Raw genomic sequence first — 16,001 nt, 5'->3', positions numbered from 1 at the left:
GAAGGGAATACATGACTATGAAGGCAGATTTGGACAAAGAAAGCTGGGGCATGAGTGCAGCGTAAATACAGGTTGGATCTAAAGGCCTGCTTCTGTAGCACCTATCCTTTGTAAATTATGATATTGCATGAATATTTTAAGTTAATGGAAATTATTGGGATCATGGCAATTTCATTATACTGTGACCAGTTAATATATTTAATGCACTAAATTACTCCATCCAAAAAATATCCAATGATAATTTTGTACAAGTTCCAAAAGATACAGGTTGTCATGCATTAGTGAGAATGAATTGAACATGTACCCTTGCTCTGTGTTTTGGTATCTTTGAATTGACTGCACATTCTCCTGTTCCTCATTCCAGTTTTGTACTTCCAGTGAACTGTCATTGTAGCTGCTATTTGGAGAATGATTTATTATACTGGTGTCCCTGGTAACAGAAGAACAAAAAAATCCTTTTAGTATTTTTTCCTCATTGTTCAATTATCCTTTTATACATGTCAATGGTCAGTTGTCCTTCTGGATACAACAAAGAAACTACTTTAAAATGAAGACAACACTGACACCACGAATACAGTAGAAAAATAGGGACTTAATTAAATGCCCACTTTACCTAAAATAGAAATCAGCAGAGATATATATAAATTTCAATGCAGCAATCAGCTAATTTACAAGTTCAGCCCTGGAAAAGAATAGTTGTGAATGAGACCTTGCAGGACCTGTACCTGATAAGCATTTTCCTTCTCAAAGTGTTTGTCAATCACTTAACACAAAACATTTTTTTAAAATTCTAAAAATAATCTCGATCTAAAGTATTAATATGTCAGTTCTCTTTTCAAACGGGGAGGCATTTTCTGTATAGACAGCAATTTGTTTTATTTCAGAGTTTCAACTTGGACATGTTTTCCCCTTATAACTTGTTATAAGTGAGCTATCAAATATAAAACATATGATGATTCAGATCAAACAAACTGTTCTAGGTACATGTCTCTCTATATTTTAATAAAATTGATGCAAAATGTTTTACATTTGATTTCGCACATTTCACATTTAGTGTGAGTGAGTGTGCTATAGTAATGCACTCCAACATCTCTTCTACATAACCACTGAGACATTTCAACATGTGCTTCACATGGCAAGATATTTTTAAAAAGTCTTATACCACACTGATTTCTGTCACCAAACACGAAATTGACACCCGTTCCACTTGTGCCATTTCTCTCACCTCTGACATCACTGTTATATGTTTGCCACAGCTAATGTGCACAGTGTGTGGTCTCTGTAATTGTCAGCAAAAGCAATCAATGAACAAATACCATTCTTCACATGCAAACTTCTAGATGGGACTCTTATAGGAGATTATGCCTACTGGGATTGTGAGTGCACTCAAACACCCAAGACCCATTGACATTCCAACAGCAGCTGAAGCAGGGTCTAGATGTCCACAGGATCAGGCAACTCCAAAATTAGAAAAGGTTTTATAAGGATAACCTGTGGGGAAGTGGGCTAGCCTTTCGACTCTGCCTTGTCTAAAGAAAATGTAAGCATTTTACTCTGTGGGGTAATATTAAAGATGACAATTTCCTTGAATCAATCAAATGGGCCATTCAACAACCTAAAGAAAATAGCATTTCAAAGTAGGAATTAACTAGCAACTGCCTATCTAAGTCCTTATTTATCCCGTGAAAGTCTTTTTCGTTTCTGTTTTATTTTCCTTCTTGCTGTAGTTTTCTTTTCATTTCCTTTTCTCTCCTGAAGGAACTGACTTGTGTTCCTGTATATTTAGCCTTCAACCACTACAAAAATAAGCTCGCTACATGAGGAAACACTGTGTAGTGTTAAGGCAATGTCAACAGCAAGTGACTATCCCAAATATTAATTCGCAATTTCAGCCATACTGTCACTGAAGGTGTCAAGTGGAGTCTAGAAACTGTGGAGAGATGAAAGGTAGGAAAATAAGTGAGTAAACAAAAAAAAAATCACAGGACCCTCTTCTCTGTCAACAACTATACACTTGCCGTTAAGCTGAGAGAAACCGTCAAATAAGGTACCAAAAAGAGACAGTAGCATAAAGTCACTGAACTAATAAACCACAGATTAAGGAAATGCATTGGGTACATGGGTTCAGATCTTCCAATGGCAGCTCGTAGAGTTTGAAATCAATTAATAAATCGCAGTTGAAAGCTGATCTCAGTAATGGTGACCATGAAACTATCACTAATTATAGTAAAAATCCATTTGGTATAAAAACCTGCTAATCTTTTCTGGTTGGCCTACACAAGACTCAAGACCCAAGACCCACATGTGGTTGATTCTTAACTGCCTTCTGAAACAGTCTAGCAAGCCACTTAGTTCAAGGGCAATAAGAAATGAACAATTTTGGGGGGCCTTTCCAATCATGCCTAAATTTCATGAAGAAATAAAGAAAGGATACTGAGTCCTTGTATCGAATAAGGTATATGTTGGTCTACAAACCTATGTAGCATAAATGAAAAATAACTTGTGTTCGAGGGTTTGGAAGATCAGTGTCAGGGTAGCAAAAGCAACTGACCAGTATTACTGATTTATTAACTTGCAGTTTTTTGTTTGCTATACCAAAACGTTTGTTCTCCTTTAAGACCAATGCCCATTCTTCTTCACCCTACTTGATTATCACCTCTGAGCAGCAGCTGTAGCAGCAGCATCCATGGCAAAATGACGCATTGCACTTTCTTCCAAATACTTCTGCTCCCACTTTGTCATGTCAGCCTCTAGGGCCAGGATTCGTTCTTCCTTTTCCCGTAATAACTCCATCAATGCTGGTATATTGTGTTGTGGAACATTAGCCAATAGAGGGCCTCCATGTCGCTGGAAGTAAACCAATAAAACAAAAATCTGATTGATTAATTGCAAGTACTATGAAAAGGTTTCCTGAAGATTTTTTTAAACCACCTAGTATCAGATAAATATTAACCTGTAGCCAAGTGTCACAACCATATAAGCCACCTGGTGAACTGTGCAAGCAGAGACATTGTCAGTGCCAATTAATAAATTATAATTCATGCAAATTGCAGGATATTTATTTTTCCTTTATATGTTATGGTTTTCCTTTATAACTCAATCATTGCTGCATCTGGGTATTAACATTTCTGTGATACATGTACAAAGGCACTTAGATATTTCATGGTATTCTGCAATCTTTTTCCTTTTAAAGTTTTCCTGTTACTCTATTCCACCTTGACAAATTGGGTACGCTCAAATGTTTGCACATTAGTCTCCATTTGCCAAATTTCTGCTCCTCAATTAAGGAGTTTGCAAAAAGATATATGGATAGTAGATGTCCACTTCATAACTTGCTCTTTGTCATCAGCAGACTTAAAAACCCAGCATTTATCCATATCATTGTTACAGTGATTGAGGCTCCAGTGCCGATCCCTGTAGCACTGCATCTTGTCAACCTGCAAATGATCCACTTATCCCTACCTGTTAGCTTAGCAGTCCTCCATCCATGTTATTGTGTTTCCCCTTACAAAATGAACTCTGGATTTGTGTAGTGACCAGTGAAATTGTGTTTTGACTAATATATTAAAATTCATTAAACAACAATCAACATAGCTAAAGGAAACATTCAGCTGCTAATGCATCACTTCTTCTGGCAGCTCATTCCATACATATACCACCCTTTGTGTGAAAAAGTTGCTCTTTCAGTCCCTTTTAAATCTTGCCCCTCACATCCTAACCCTCTTGTTCTAGACTCCCCCACCCCAGGGAAAAGATCTTGTCTATTTACCTATCCATGCTCCTCATGGTTTTATAAACCAAACTCCTTTGGGTTCTGTGCAGTTGGATTTTCAGATGCCATTTGATAAGGTATCACATCAAAAGGTCACCACATAAAACTAGCGTAAAGGGAAACATGGATGGAAGATTGGTTAGCTAACACATAAGGATACAGGATTATTTGCAGGTTGACAAGATGTAATCAATGAAGTGCATTAGGGATCAGCACTGGAGCCTCAATCACTTATCACGTGTAATAGTGATGTGAATAAACGCATGGTTGCTAAGTCTGCTGATGACAAAGACACATAGAAGAGCAAGTTATAAAGAGGACATAACCTATCCATGTATCCCTTTATAGACTCCTTAACTGAGGGGCAGAAATTTGACAGGTGAACGCTAATGTGCAAAAATTTGAACATATTAAATTTGTCAAGATAGAATAGAATAGCAGCAAAACTTTAAATGAAAAAAGATTGCAGAATGCCATGGTACAGAAAGATCTAGGTGCCTTTGTACTTGTACCACAAAAAGGTTAATATCCAGATGCAGCAATAATTAGGAAGACAAATGAGGTAGGGAAGGTAAATTTGAATATTAAATACTTACTTGTGAATCAGCAGGAGCAGAAGTGGATGCAGGAACTGCTGGATAAGGGAACTAATATATTTGGGTAGTGGTTAAATCCAAAACACTACACTTGTAGTGTCTGCCACCCAACCTCCACCTCTAACCAAAAAAAAGACTCTGCGTGGAGGGTTGATATGGAAAGGTTGTTTTTGTAAATCTCTTTTGGCAACTTAGAGCAGTTGCATGCTCCTCTTGCAGGATGTGGGAGGTAAGGGTCACCCAATGGTGTCCCTGCTGGCATCACCAACTCCAGCTCCTCACAGACTGTGTTTGGGAGGTGGAGCTGGATGAACTTTGGATCATTCAGGACGCTGAGGGGGTGATAGAGAGGCATTATAGGGAGATAGTGATACCTAAGTTACAGGATAAACATAGCTGGGTGACCATCAGGAGAGGAAAAGGGAATAGGCAATCAGTGCAGGAATCTCCTATGGCCCTTCCCCTCACTAATAAATATACCACTTTGGTACTGTTGGTGGGCTGACCTACTAGGGTGAAGCCACAGCAATCAGGTCTCTGGCATTGAGCCTGGCTCTGTGGTTCAGAAGGCAAGGGGAGAGAATCGGAAAAAGTTAGTGAAAGGAATTTTAATGGTTAGAGGAACAGACAGGAAATCCTGTGGTCGTGAACAAGACTTCCGGATGGCATGTTACCTCCTGGCTGCCAGGGTCAAGGATGTCTCGCATCAAGTCTGCACGATTCTTAAGGGGGAGGGTGAGCAGCCAGAAATCATGGCACACATCGGTACCAATGACATAGCTAGGAAAAGGGATTAGAGATTAGATTAGATTAGATTAGATTAGATACAGTGTGGAAACAGGCTCTTCGGCCCAACATGTCCACACCGACCTGCCGAAGCGCAATCCACCCAGACCCCATTCTCCTACATTTACCCCTTCACCTAACACTACCGGCAATATAGCTCAGCCAATTCACCTAACCTGCACATTTTTTTTTTGGACTGTGGAAGGAAACCAGAGCACCCGGAGGAAACCCACGCAGACACGGGGAGAATGTGCAAACTCCACACAGTCAGTTGCCTGAGGCGGGAATTGAACCCGGGTCTCTGGCGCTGTGAGGCAGCAGTGCTAACCACTGTGCCACCGTGTCGCCCATGAGGACCTGAAAAGTGTACAGAAAGTTAGGTTGGGCTAAAAGGCAGGACGAGCACTGGAGTAATCTCAGGATTGCTACTGGTGCCATGAGCTAGTGAGGCGAGGTACAGAAAGTACCTGCAGCTGAACATATGGCTGCAGAGCTGGTGTAGGAGGGAGGGTTCAGATATGTGGACCATTGGGATACCTTCTGGGGAAGGTGGGACCTGTACAAAGAGGATAGGTTGCACTTGAACTGGAATGGTACCAATATCCTAGGCAGGAGGTTTGCTAGAGCTCTTCAGGAGGGTTTAAACTTGCTTGGCAGGGGGATAGGAACAAGAGCCACGGGTCAGAGGATGGGGTAGCTGGTGAACAAGCAGGTACAGAGTGCAGAGAGTCTGTGAGGAAGGATAGACAGTTGATAGGGCAAAGTTGCAGTCAGTGTGATGAGTTCAAGTGTGTCTATTTTAACATAAGAAGTGTCAGGAATAAGGATGAACTTAAAGAGCATGGATCAGTACTTGGAGCTACAATGTGTGGCCATTACAGAGACTTGGATATCACAGGGGCAGGAATGTTGTTGGATATTCCAGGGTTTAGATGTTTCAGAAGGAATAGAGGGGGAGGTAAAAAGGTGGCATTGCTAATCAACGATAGTTTAATAGCTGCAGAAAAGGAGGTTGTCGAGGAGGGCTAGTCTACTGAGTCATTATGGGTGGAAGTCAGAAAGGAGAAGTCATTTGATTGAGAGTTTTCCATAGACCCCCACCAATAACAACAGAGATACAAAGGAGCAGCTTGGAAGACAGAGTTTGGAAAGGTGCAGAAGTAACAGGATTGTTGTCACGGGTGACTTCAACTTCCCTAATATTGATAGGAACCTCCTTACTGCAAATATTTTGGATGGAGAAGACTTTGTGAGGTGTGTCCAGGAAAGATTCCTGACTTAGTATGTAGATAGGCTGACTAGAGGGGAGGCCATATTAGATTTGGTGGTTTGCACACACTAGAAGTCAGAGGGTGGTAGCAGATGGACAGTAATCAGCCTGGAGCTCGGTAACCAGTGGTGTTCCACAGGGATGGGTTCTGGAACTTCTGCTCTTTGTGATTTTTATAAATGAGGAAGTGGACACACGGGTTACTAAGTTTGACACAAAGGTTGGTAGAGTTGTGAATAGTGTGAAGGGCTGCTGTAGGTTGCAACCGAACACTGACAGGGTGCACAGCATGCTGAGAAATGGTAGATGGAGTTCAGCCGAGAAAAATGAGAAGTGAATCACTTTGGAAGGTCAAATTTGTGCACAGATTACATTGTTAAAAGCAGGATTCTTGGCAGTATGGAGGAACAGAGAGATCTTGGGGTCCGTGTCCAGAGATCCCTCAAAGTTGCCACCCAAGTTGTTAAGAGGTGTATGATGTGTTGGCTTTCATTAGCAGGGAATTGAATTTAAGAGCCTTGCGGTTATACTGCAGCTCTATAAAACCCTGGTTAGACCACGTTGGAATATTGTGTTCAGTTCTGGTCATCTCATTATAGGAAGGACATGGAAGGTTTAGAGAGTACGCAGAGTAGATTTACCAGGATGCTGCCTGGACTGGACGGCATGTGTTATGAAAAAAGGTTAAAGGAGCTTGGGCTTTTCTCATTGGAGCAAAGGTATAGCAGAGGCTGAGAGGTGACTTGATAGAGGTGTACAGGATGATGACAGTCATAGAGTAGATAGCCAGAGACCTTTTTCCAGGGCCGAAATGGCTATTACAAGGGGGCCTAATTTTAGGCGATTGGAGAAAGGTTTAGGGGAAATGTCAGAGGTAGGTTCTTTACTCAGAATGGTGGGTGCAAGGCATATACTGCCACTGGTGGTAGTAGAGTCAGATACATTGGGAACATTCAAGCGACTCTTGGCTTGGCACATTGTAAAATGTAGGGTATGTAGGTTAGTTTGGTATTAGAGCAGGATAAAAGGTCGCCACAAAATTAAGAGCCGAAGGACCTGTACTGTGCTGTACTGTTCTACATTTTATACGTTCTATGAAATGTTACTTATTGCAAAGGGAATGGAATACAGAGGAACGGAATACAGAGGAACCGCGATTATCTGAATTTCGGATTAACTGAACAAGATCGCAAGGTCCTGATGCTCAGCTAAACTGTATTATCTGGCATTCAATTATCCAGTATTCCATTATCCAAAGAAAACTCTCACCACCCGTGTCATTTGGATAATCAAGGCTCCTCTATAAAAATATCACTACCTATTCTCGAGGTGAGTCCACCTCTAGGATATTGTGTAATGTGGTATTTGAATTTCAGTGCCAATGAAACCTTTGGGACATACAACCTGCACACAAAGGCTGGCAAATCATAACAAACAACATATCACTTTGGATGTTCAGAACAAGCAGCGATTGACAACTAAGTCAGTCCACATTGTCAAAGCTCTAAACACAGTGGTCAATCTTAGATGTATTTCCACAAGTGGATAACATGTGCTAAATAATCCTAAATGTGTGAAGATTAATGCTGATAACCAATTTAAGATAGTTAGTTATGCTTGCAGTGTGGTGTATTGTGGACTATGGAGGATAGTTCTTTGAACGTCATTCTTTGTGTACAGAAAGAACATACATATGCACATCACTGGTTTCAACAAAGAAAACTGGCAACAGTTATTCCCTGATTGGTTTTTCTGAACAATATATTGATCAGAGTTAATCTGCCTGGATTAAATACATTTTGGCAGTTAACTGTTAGTCATCATGAACTGATACATTCTTTGACAACACCTGTAGTAATTTGAGTCCAGCGGCCAATCAATGAGCACACTTTCTCACAGTAAGTGTTTATTCCGTTTGGTATTTCTTGTAAATTGTTCTTAAGAGTGCAAGAGAAAAAGCTTCATCAAAATTTGTCTTTTATCAACAACGTCCAAGTTCTACACTAACGAATGGCTATTAACAAAGAAAACAATAATAATTGCATTAGAAACAGTTCAGGCAAGATTCACTCCATAGATGAAGGTGTTGTTATAGGAGGGAATAGTGGAGTTTAGGTAATCTTATTAGAGTCATAGTCATAGTCATAGAGATGTACAGCATGGAAACAGACCCTTCGGTCCAACCCGTCCATGCTGACCAGATATCCCAACCCAATCTAGTCCCACCTGCCAGCACTCAGCCCATATCCCTCCAAACCCTTCTTATTCATATACCCATCCAAATGTCTCTTAAATGTTGCAATTGTACCAGCCTCCACCACATCCTCTGGCAGCTCATTCCATACACGCACCACCCTCTGCGTGAAAAAGTTGCCCCTTATTTCTCTTTTATATCTTTCCCCTCTCACCCTAAACTATGTCCTCTAGTTCTGGACTCCCTGATCCCAGGGAAAAGACTTTGCGCCTATTTGTCCTATCCATGCCCCTCATAATTTTGTAAACCTCTATAAAGGTCACCTCTCAACCTCTGACGCTCCAAGGAAAACAACTCCCAACTCCTGTGCAAAATACTCTGACCAATAAAGGAAAGCATACCAAACACCTTCTTCACTATCCTATCTACCTGTGACTCCACTTTCAAGGAGCTATGAACCTTCACTCCAAGGTCTCTTTGTTCAGCAACACTCCCTAGGACCTTACCATTACGTTTATAAGTCCTGCTAAGATTTGCTTTCTCAAAACACAGCACCTCGCATTTATCTGAATTAAACTCATCTGCCACTTCTCAGCCCATTGGCCCATCAGATTTTGGAAAGAATACCGAGGGATAGGATTTATGACTATTTGGAAAAACAGTGTGATTAAAGGCAGTCAGCATGGCTTTGTGAGGAGCAGGTCACATCTCACAAATCTTATTGATTTCTTTGAGGAGGTGACAAGACAGGTAGACGAAAGTTGAACAGTGGATGTGGTGTACATGGACTTCAGGAAGGCATTTGATAAGGTTCCCCATGGTAGGTTCATTCATAAAGTCAGGAGGTATGGGATACAGGGAGATTTGGCTACCTGAATTCAGAATTGGTTGGCTGACAGAAGGCAGAGAGTGGTTGTAGATGGAAAGTATTCTGCCTGGAGATCAGTGTTGAGTGATGTCCCGCAGGGCTCTGTTCTTAGGCCTTTGCTCTTTGTAGTTTTTATAAAAGGACTTGGATGAGGAGGTTGATGGGTGGGTTAGTAAATTTGCTGATGACACAAAGGTTGGAGGTGCCGTCGATAGTATCGAGGGCTATTGCAGGCTGCAGCGCGACATAGACAGGATGCAGAGCTGGGCTGAGAGATGGCAGATGGACTTCAATCTGGATAAATGTGAAGTGATGCTTTTTGGAAGGTTGAATTCAAATACTGAATATAGGATTAAAGACAGGATTTTTGGCAGTGTGGAGGAACAGAGGGATCTTGGTGTTCAAGTACATAGATCCCTCAATGTTGCCACCCAAGTGGATAGGGTTGTTAAAAAAGCATATGGAACTTTTGCTTTCATTGACAGGGGGATCGAGTTTAAGAGCCGCGAGGTTTTGCTACAGCTCTACAAGTCCCTGGTGAGACCACACATGGAATATTGTGCCCAGTTCTGGTCGCTCTACTATAGGAAAGATACAGAGGCTTTGGAGGGTGCAAAGAAGGTTTACCTGGACTGGAGGGCTTGCCTTATAAAAGAGATTGACTAAGCTTGGACTTTTCTCTCTGGAGAGAAGGAGGAAGAGGTGACCTGATCGAGGTATACAAAGTAATGACAGGCATGGATAGAGTCAATAGCCAGAGACATTTCCCCGGGCATGATTGACTGGTACGAGGGGTCATAGTTTTAAGATATTAGGAGAAAGGTATAGAGGGGACATCAGAGGAAGGTTCTTTATGCAAAGAGTTGTGAATGCATGGAATGCGTTGCCAGCTGTGGTGGTGGAAGCAAAGTCATTAAGAACATTTAGGTGACTCCTGGACATGCACATGGACAGCAATGAATTGAGGGGTGCCTAGGTTAAGTTATTTTATTTTATATTAGGATTAATCCTCGGCACAACATCAATGACCAAAAGGCCTGTTCTGTGCTGTACTTCATGTTCTATGGGAGGAAACGGGTGAACCAGCAGAAACCCATGCAGACACGGGGAGATAGAAAAGTAGGAGCTGAAGCTGCATTCAGATCAGCTATGAACTTTCCAAATGGCAGAGCAAGTTCGAAAGATCAAATGGTCTGCCTCTTCTCTGCTGAGTAAGAACTGTAGAATTTCTTAAATTGAGGTAGCTGAAAGTACCACTAGAACTGAGTTCAATAGTGGTCTGTTTTTGTTTAAATATATTTTTATTGAAAAACAGATTTTTAATATTACAACAAATACAAAACAATACAATTCAAAAAAATTCAAAGAAAGAAGACAAAAAAAATTTTTAAAACCCAAACCGCTCTCATGTATTAAATTATATGCAAAACCCCAACTTTTTAACTAAATAAATAATAACTTACAACAAACTAATAAATAATAGTCATCCAGTTCAACAAAACAAAACACTAACTCACGAATATTGAGAGCGTCAATTTCCATGTATTCATACGTTCCAAGCTTCCCCCCTCTGAATATTGGACTCATAAAAACACAATCTTAATAGCTACATAAAAGCCTTTATTAGTGTGGCAGACAAATCTGTGTCCAGGTGGTTCAAAAAGGGCCGCCATGTCTTATAGAAATTCTCAGTTTTGTGGTGTACCATACATAAGAAAATCCAAGGGGATATGCTCCATTAAAAATCTTGCACCAACCCGATAGGCCTGGGTGTTTGGATACCCAACCTAGCAAGATACTCTTTCTTGCACAGAAAGTGAGGATGTTGAAAAGTTTTTTTCTTATGCACATCTACAGACAATATACTGGACAGGGCAAGAAGGGGAAGAGATTGGGTCTTTATACCCTTACACTCAAAATCCTCTCCATTACATCTGCCACAGCACTCCAGTATGTTTGAAGCCTACCACAGGACCAGAGAAAATGGGTAAGAGTGCCTGTACTAACTTCATACTTGGAGCATGTTGAAGATACTCCTGGTTTACGTTTTGACAAATGATCCAGAACCAAGTAGATCCTGTGGAGAATCTTCAACTGTAAAACATTGGTCCTATTGCAAATTGATATCTTTCTTTCATTTTCTCAAATATCTTCCCTGCGTTTTCTCAAATATCTTCCCATGCCTCTGAAGAGATGTCAATGCCTAGCTCACTCTCCCACACCCTGCAAAGCTGATCAAGCTCATCCGCGATGCCGCCTCCCCCCCAACCCCAGTTGATGATATAAAGTGCTGACAGAAAGTGTACTCTTAGCACTGAGCACCGTCTTCTCGTGACGGATTTGTAGGAATCAGTCAAAAGTGTCATCTCTTTTTGAATAAAACCCCTAACTTGAAAAGAAAACAGAGGTCCCTGCTAAATAGCTCGTATTTCCGCGCTAACTGATCAAAAGACATAATTGTGTCTCCATCAAATAAATCGCCCATGTAAGACACACCCCTAGCTGCCCAATGATTGAATCCTGAATCCATCATCCCCGGCATATCAACTATAGGTGCAAGAAAAGATATTTTGCCAAAATTGCCTTCCCTCTGCCAATTGCCCTCCATGTTTTAACAGTATTGATAACTATTGGATTATTGTATCGTCGATAGTCACAGGTGAGGTGCCAGAAGACTGGAGGTTGGCTAAAGTGGTGCCACTGTTTAAGAAGGTTGGCAAGGACAAGCCAGGGAATTATAGACCAGTGAACCTGACGTCAGTGGTGGGCAAGTTGTTAGAGGGAATCCGGAGGGACACATATTTGGAAAGGCAGGGATTGATTAGGGATAGTCAACATGGCTTTGTGCATGAGAAATCATGTCTCACAAACTTGATTGAGTTTCTTGAAGAAGTAACAAAGAGGATTGATGAGGGCAGAGCGATAGATGTGATCAATATGAATTTCAGTAAAGTGTTCGACAAGGTTCCCAATGGGAGACTGGTTAGCAAGGTTAGATCTCACTGAATACATGAAGAACTAACCATTTGGATACAGAACTGGCTCAAAGGTAGAAGACAGAGGGTGGTGGTGGAGGATTGTTTTTCAGCCTGGAGGCCTGTGACCAGTGGAGTGCCACAAGGATCGGAGCTGGGTCCACTACTTTTCGTCATTTACATAAATGATTTGGATGTGAGCATAAGAAGTATAGTTAGTAAGTTTGCAGATGACACCAAAATTGGAGGTGAGTGGACAGCAAAGAAGGTTACCTCAGATTACAACAGGATCTTGATCAGGTGGGCCAATGGGTTGAGGAGTGGCAGATGGAATTTAATTCAGAAAAATGTGCTGGATTGTGGGAAAGCAAGTCTTAGCAAGACTTCTACACTTAATGGTAAGGTCCTAGGAAGTGTTGCTGAACAAAGAGACCTTGGAGTGCAAGTTCATAGCTACTTGAAAGTGGAGTCACAGGTAGATAAGATAGTGAAGGACGTTTTGGTATGCTTTCCTTTATCGGTCAGAGTATTGAATACAGAACTTGGGAGGTCATGTTGCGGCTGTACAGGACATTGATTAGACCATGGCTGGAATAATGCGCGCAATTCTGGTCTCCTTCCTATCAGAAAGATGTGAAACTTGAAAGGGTTCAGAAAAGATTGATGAGGATGTTGCCAGGGTTCGAGGAGTTGAGCTATAGGGAGAGGCTGAACAGGCTGGGGCTATTTTCCCTGGAGCGTTGGAGGCTGAGGGGTGGCCTTATAGAGGTTTACAAAATTATGAGGGGCATGGATTGGGTAAATAGACATGGTCTTTTCCCTGGGGTGGGGGAGTCCAGAGCTAGAGGGAATAGGTTTAGGGTGAGAGGGGAAAGATATTAAAAAAAAAGACCCAGGGGCAACTTTTTTTTACACAGAGGGTGGTGTGTGTATGGAATGAGCTGCCAGAGGAAGTGGTGGAGGCTGTTTCAATTGCAACATTTAAAACGCATTTGGATGGGTATATGAATAGGAAGGGTTTGGATGGATACGGGCTGGGTGCTGGCAGGTGGGACTATATTGGGTTGGGATATCTGGTCGCATTGGACGGGTTGGACTGAAGGGTCTCTTTCCACGCTGCACGTCTCTATGATTATGATTCTATTCCTTAACTGTCATTTTGTCCAAAAACAGCAAGCAATTTAAGGGGCACTTTACCCGAGAAGTTTCGATATCTAACCATATTGAAAGAGGGTCCCCACAAGCCCAATCACTCACGTAAGATAAAGGCGAGCTTAGTTTATAGTTTTTAATGTCTGGGAGATCCACTCCCCCCAAGTCTGTGAGGCAACTGCAGTTTAGCTAATTTAATAAGGGGCCACTTACGATGCCAAATAAAAGAGCTAAACTAGTCGTTCAGTCTCTTGAATGTTTGCTTATCAAAAATCAGGTGGAGCATTTGAGTAGGGTACAACAAACTGGGGAGATTATTCATCTTAATAAGCGCCATCTGACGCAACCATGAGGCCAGAAGCACCTTCCACCTTTGAAGGCCTTGCTTGATTTTGTTGAATAATTGAACAAAATTAGCTTTAAACAATCGATCGAGAACTGGAGTGATGAATATGCCCAGATACAGAAAACCCCACTGTGATCACTTAAATAGGAATCCAGATTCGCCCTCAAGATCTAGCATCTTCATAAGACCATAGGCATAGCCTCTGATTTTGCAAAATTAATCTTGTACCCCGGAAGAGGTGCCAAACGACTAATGTACTGTAACAGTTCAGGCACCAAAAATCCTGGATTTGATTTAAAAATGTACGTCATCCCCGTACAACGAAACCTTATGTAATTTTGACTCCACTTCTGGAGCAATACATTGGGATCCCTATGAATGGCCTCCGCCAATGGTTCAATCATCAATCTAAAAAGCAATGGTGAAAGGGGTCAGCCCTGTCAGCTGCCCCGAACAATACTAAAATGGTTTGATTGTACCCTGTTGGTGATGACTGCAGGGTCACTGTAGAGAACCTTCACCCATCTTATAAAGGCTTCGCCCAAGCTCTAGAGTCAAATGCCTTCTCTGCATCTAGAGAAATCACCAATCCCTGTATTGACTGTTGTTGACACGCTTGAATTACATTGAGCAGCCTCCTAACATTATTGCAGGATCTGCGGCCCTTTATGAAACCTGTCTGACCCTCTTTAACAATAGAAGATAACAAAGTTTCCAGCTTGAGTGTAAGAGTCTTAGAAAGGATTTTAAAGTCTACATTTAAGAGTGAAATGGGCCTATAAGAAGCACAGTCCTCCAGGACCTTCTCCTTTGAAAGAATAAGCGAAATATTGGCCTCTCTTAGAGATGGCGGGAGACGATCATGACTGTATGTGTCATTGAACATGTTGAGCATCGGGCCTGACAAGTTGCTCATAAAATTAGCTGGGAAGTCCATCAGGCCCGGGTGCCTTTCCACTCTGAAGCTTCTTCACAGCCTCCTGCATTTCTTGCTCTGATAAGGGGGCATTGAGAAAAGACTCTTGTTTGGGGGTCACACCAGAGAGCTCCAGATCCATGAAAACAGACTCCATCTTGGTCCACCCCTCCTCATAACCCTCAGATGGGTATAATTCAGAGTAAAATCTGAATTAATCAGGTTTATGAATCTTTTTGGAATCACATGTTAGCTTCCCAGCCCTTTCCCTAATCAAAGTAACGACTTGAAGGGGGCACTTTATTTTTCCTGGCAAGATACGCTTGGTACTTGCCCAGTTTGTCATCATGCTCATACAACCTTTGTTTTGCCAAAGTAAGCTCCTTCTTTGCAATCTGCATTAGCATGGAATTCAATGCAGACCACACCGCCTTAATCCTCTGTAGCTTGGCCAAAGAGGGGTTCTCAAAGTAAGCCTTTTCTGTGCTTCAAGGAGATGTTGCTGCTCGCCCTTCTGCCTCTTCCTGCTGGCAGAGTAGGAGATAACTAAACCCTTGGCTTAGGTTTTGACCGTTTCCCAAAGGACAGACGGGCTACTAACTGAGCCTGAATTAATGTATAAGAGAACAATAAATTCCTTACACAAGTACTCCACAAACTTATCATCCTTAAGGATAATGGATTCCATTCGCCAGTGCCTCAAGCCCACTATAGCATCCTTAATCTTAACCATCAGGTACACTGGTCGGAGATGGTAATATTACCAATCGTACAAGATGCCACCAAGTCCAGGGTTGCCATGAGGGTCAGAGAGAGAAAAAAAATCAATACTGGTGTGATATGTGTGGATTGGAAAAAAAATGTAAAATCCCTACCTGTTGGGTGGAGACATCTCCAGACATCTACCAATCCTAACTCTACATGCAGATCCACAAATTGATAAGTTTGTACAGAGGGTATCGAGAGGCCTTTGGGCAACCTGCCTACTGTGGGATCCAAAAGACAATTAAAATCTCCCCCTATAATGATATGCCAAGACTCAAAACTGATCAATTTAGAGAATATATCTACCAGAAATTTGAGGGGATGGGCTGGAGGGCAGTAAACACTTAGAACGCCATATTCG

At 41.7% G+C, this 16,001-nt stretch overlaps 1 protein-coding gene across 7 annotated transcripts in view; it reads right to left on the bottom strand.

The window, feature by feature from the left end:
• amotl1 (angiomotin like 1) overlaps nt 1-16,001 on the bottom strand; it is a 237,087-nt gene that overhangs the window by 14,014 nt on the left and 207,072 nt on the right. For all 7 annotated transcript variants that reach the window (XR_011961546.1, XM_072577833.1, XM_072577834.1 and 4 more), the window contains 2 exons: nt 2,657-2,847; nt 305-430 (listed from right to left, as the gene is read on the bottom strand). Coding sequence is in view for 6 of the 7 variants with exons in the window: in XM_072577833.1 (XP_072433934.1) it covers nt 305-430; nt 2,657-2,847 (317 nt within the window). In the remaining variant the exon portion in view is untranslated. The remainder of the gene's footprint in view (nt 1-304; nt 431-2,656; nt 2,848-16,001) is intronic.

Source organism: Chiloscyllium punctatum, chromosome 9, assembly GCF_047496795.1.
Source record: "Chiloscyllium punctatum isolate Juve2018m chromosome 9, sChiPun1.3, whole genome shotgun sequence".
Taxonomy (NCBI): domain Eukaryota; kingdom Metazoa; phylum Chordata; class Chondrichthyes; order Orectolobiformes; family Hemiscylliidae; genus Chiloscyllium; species Chiloscyllium punctatum.
This window is presented reverse-complemented; position numbering and strand designations above follow the sequence as displayed.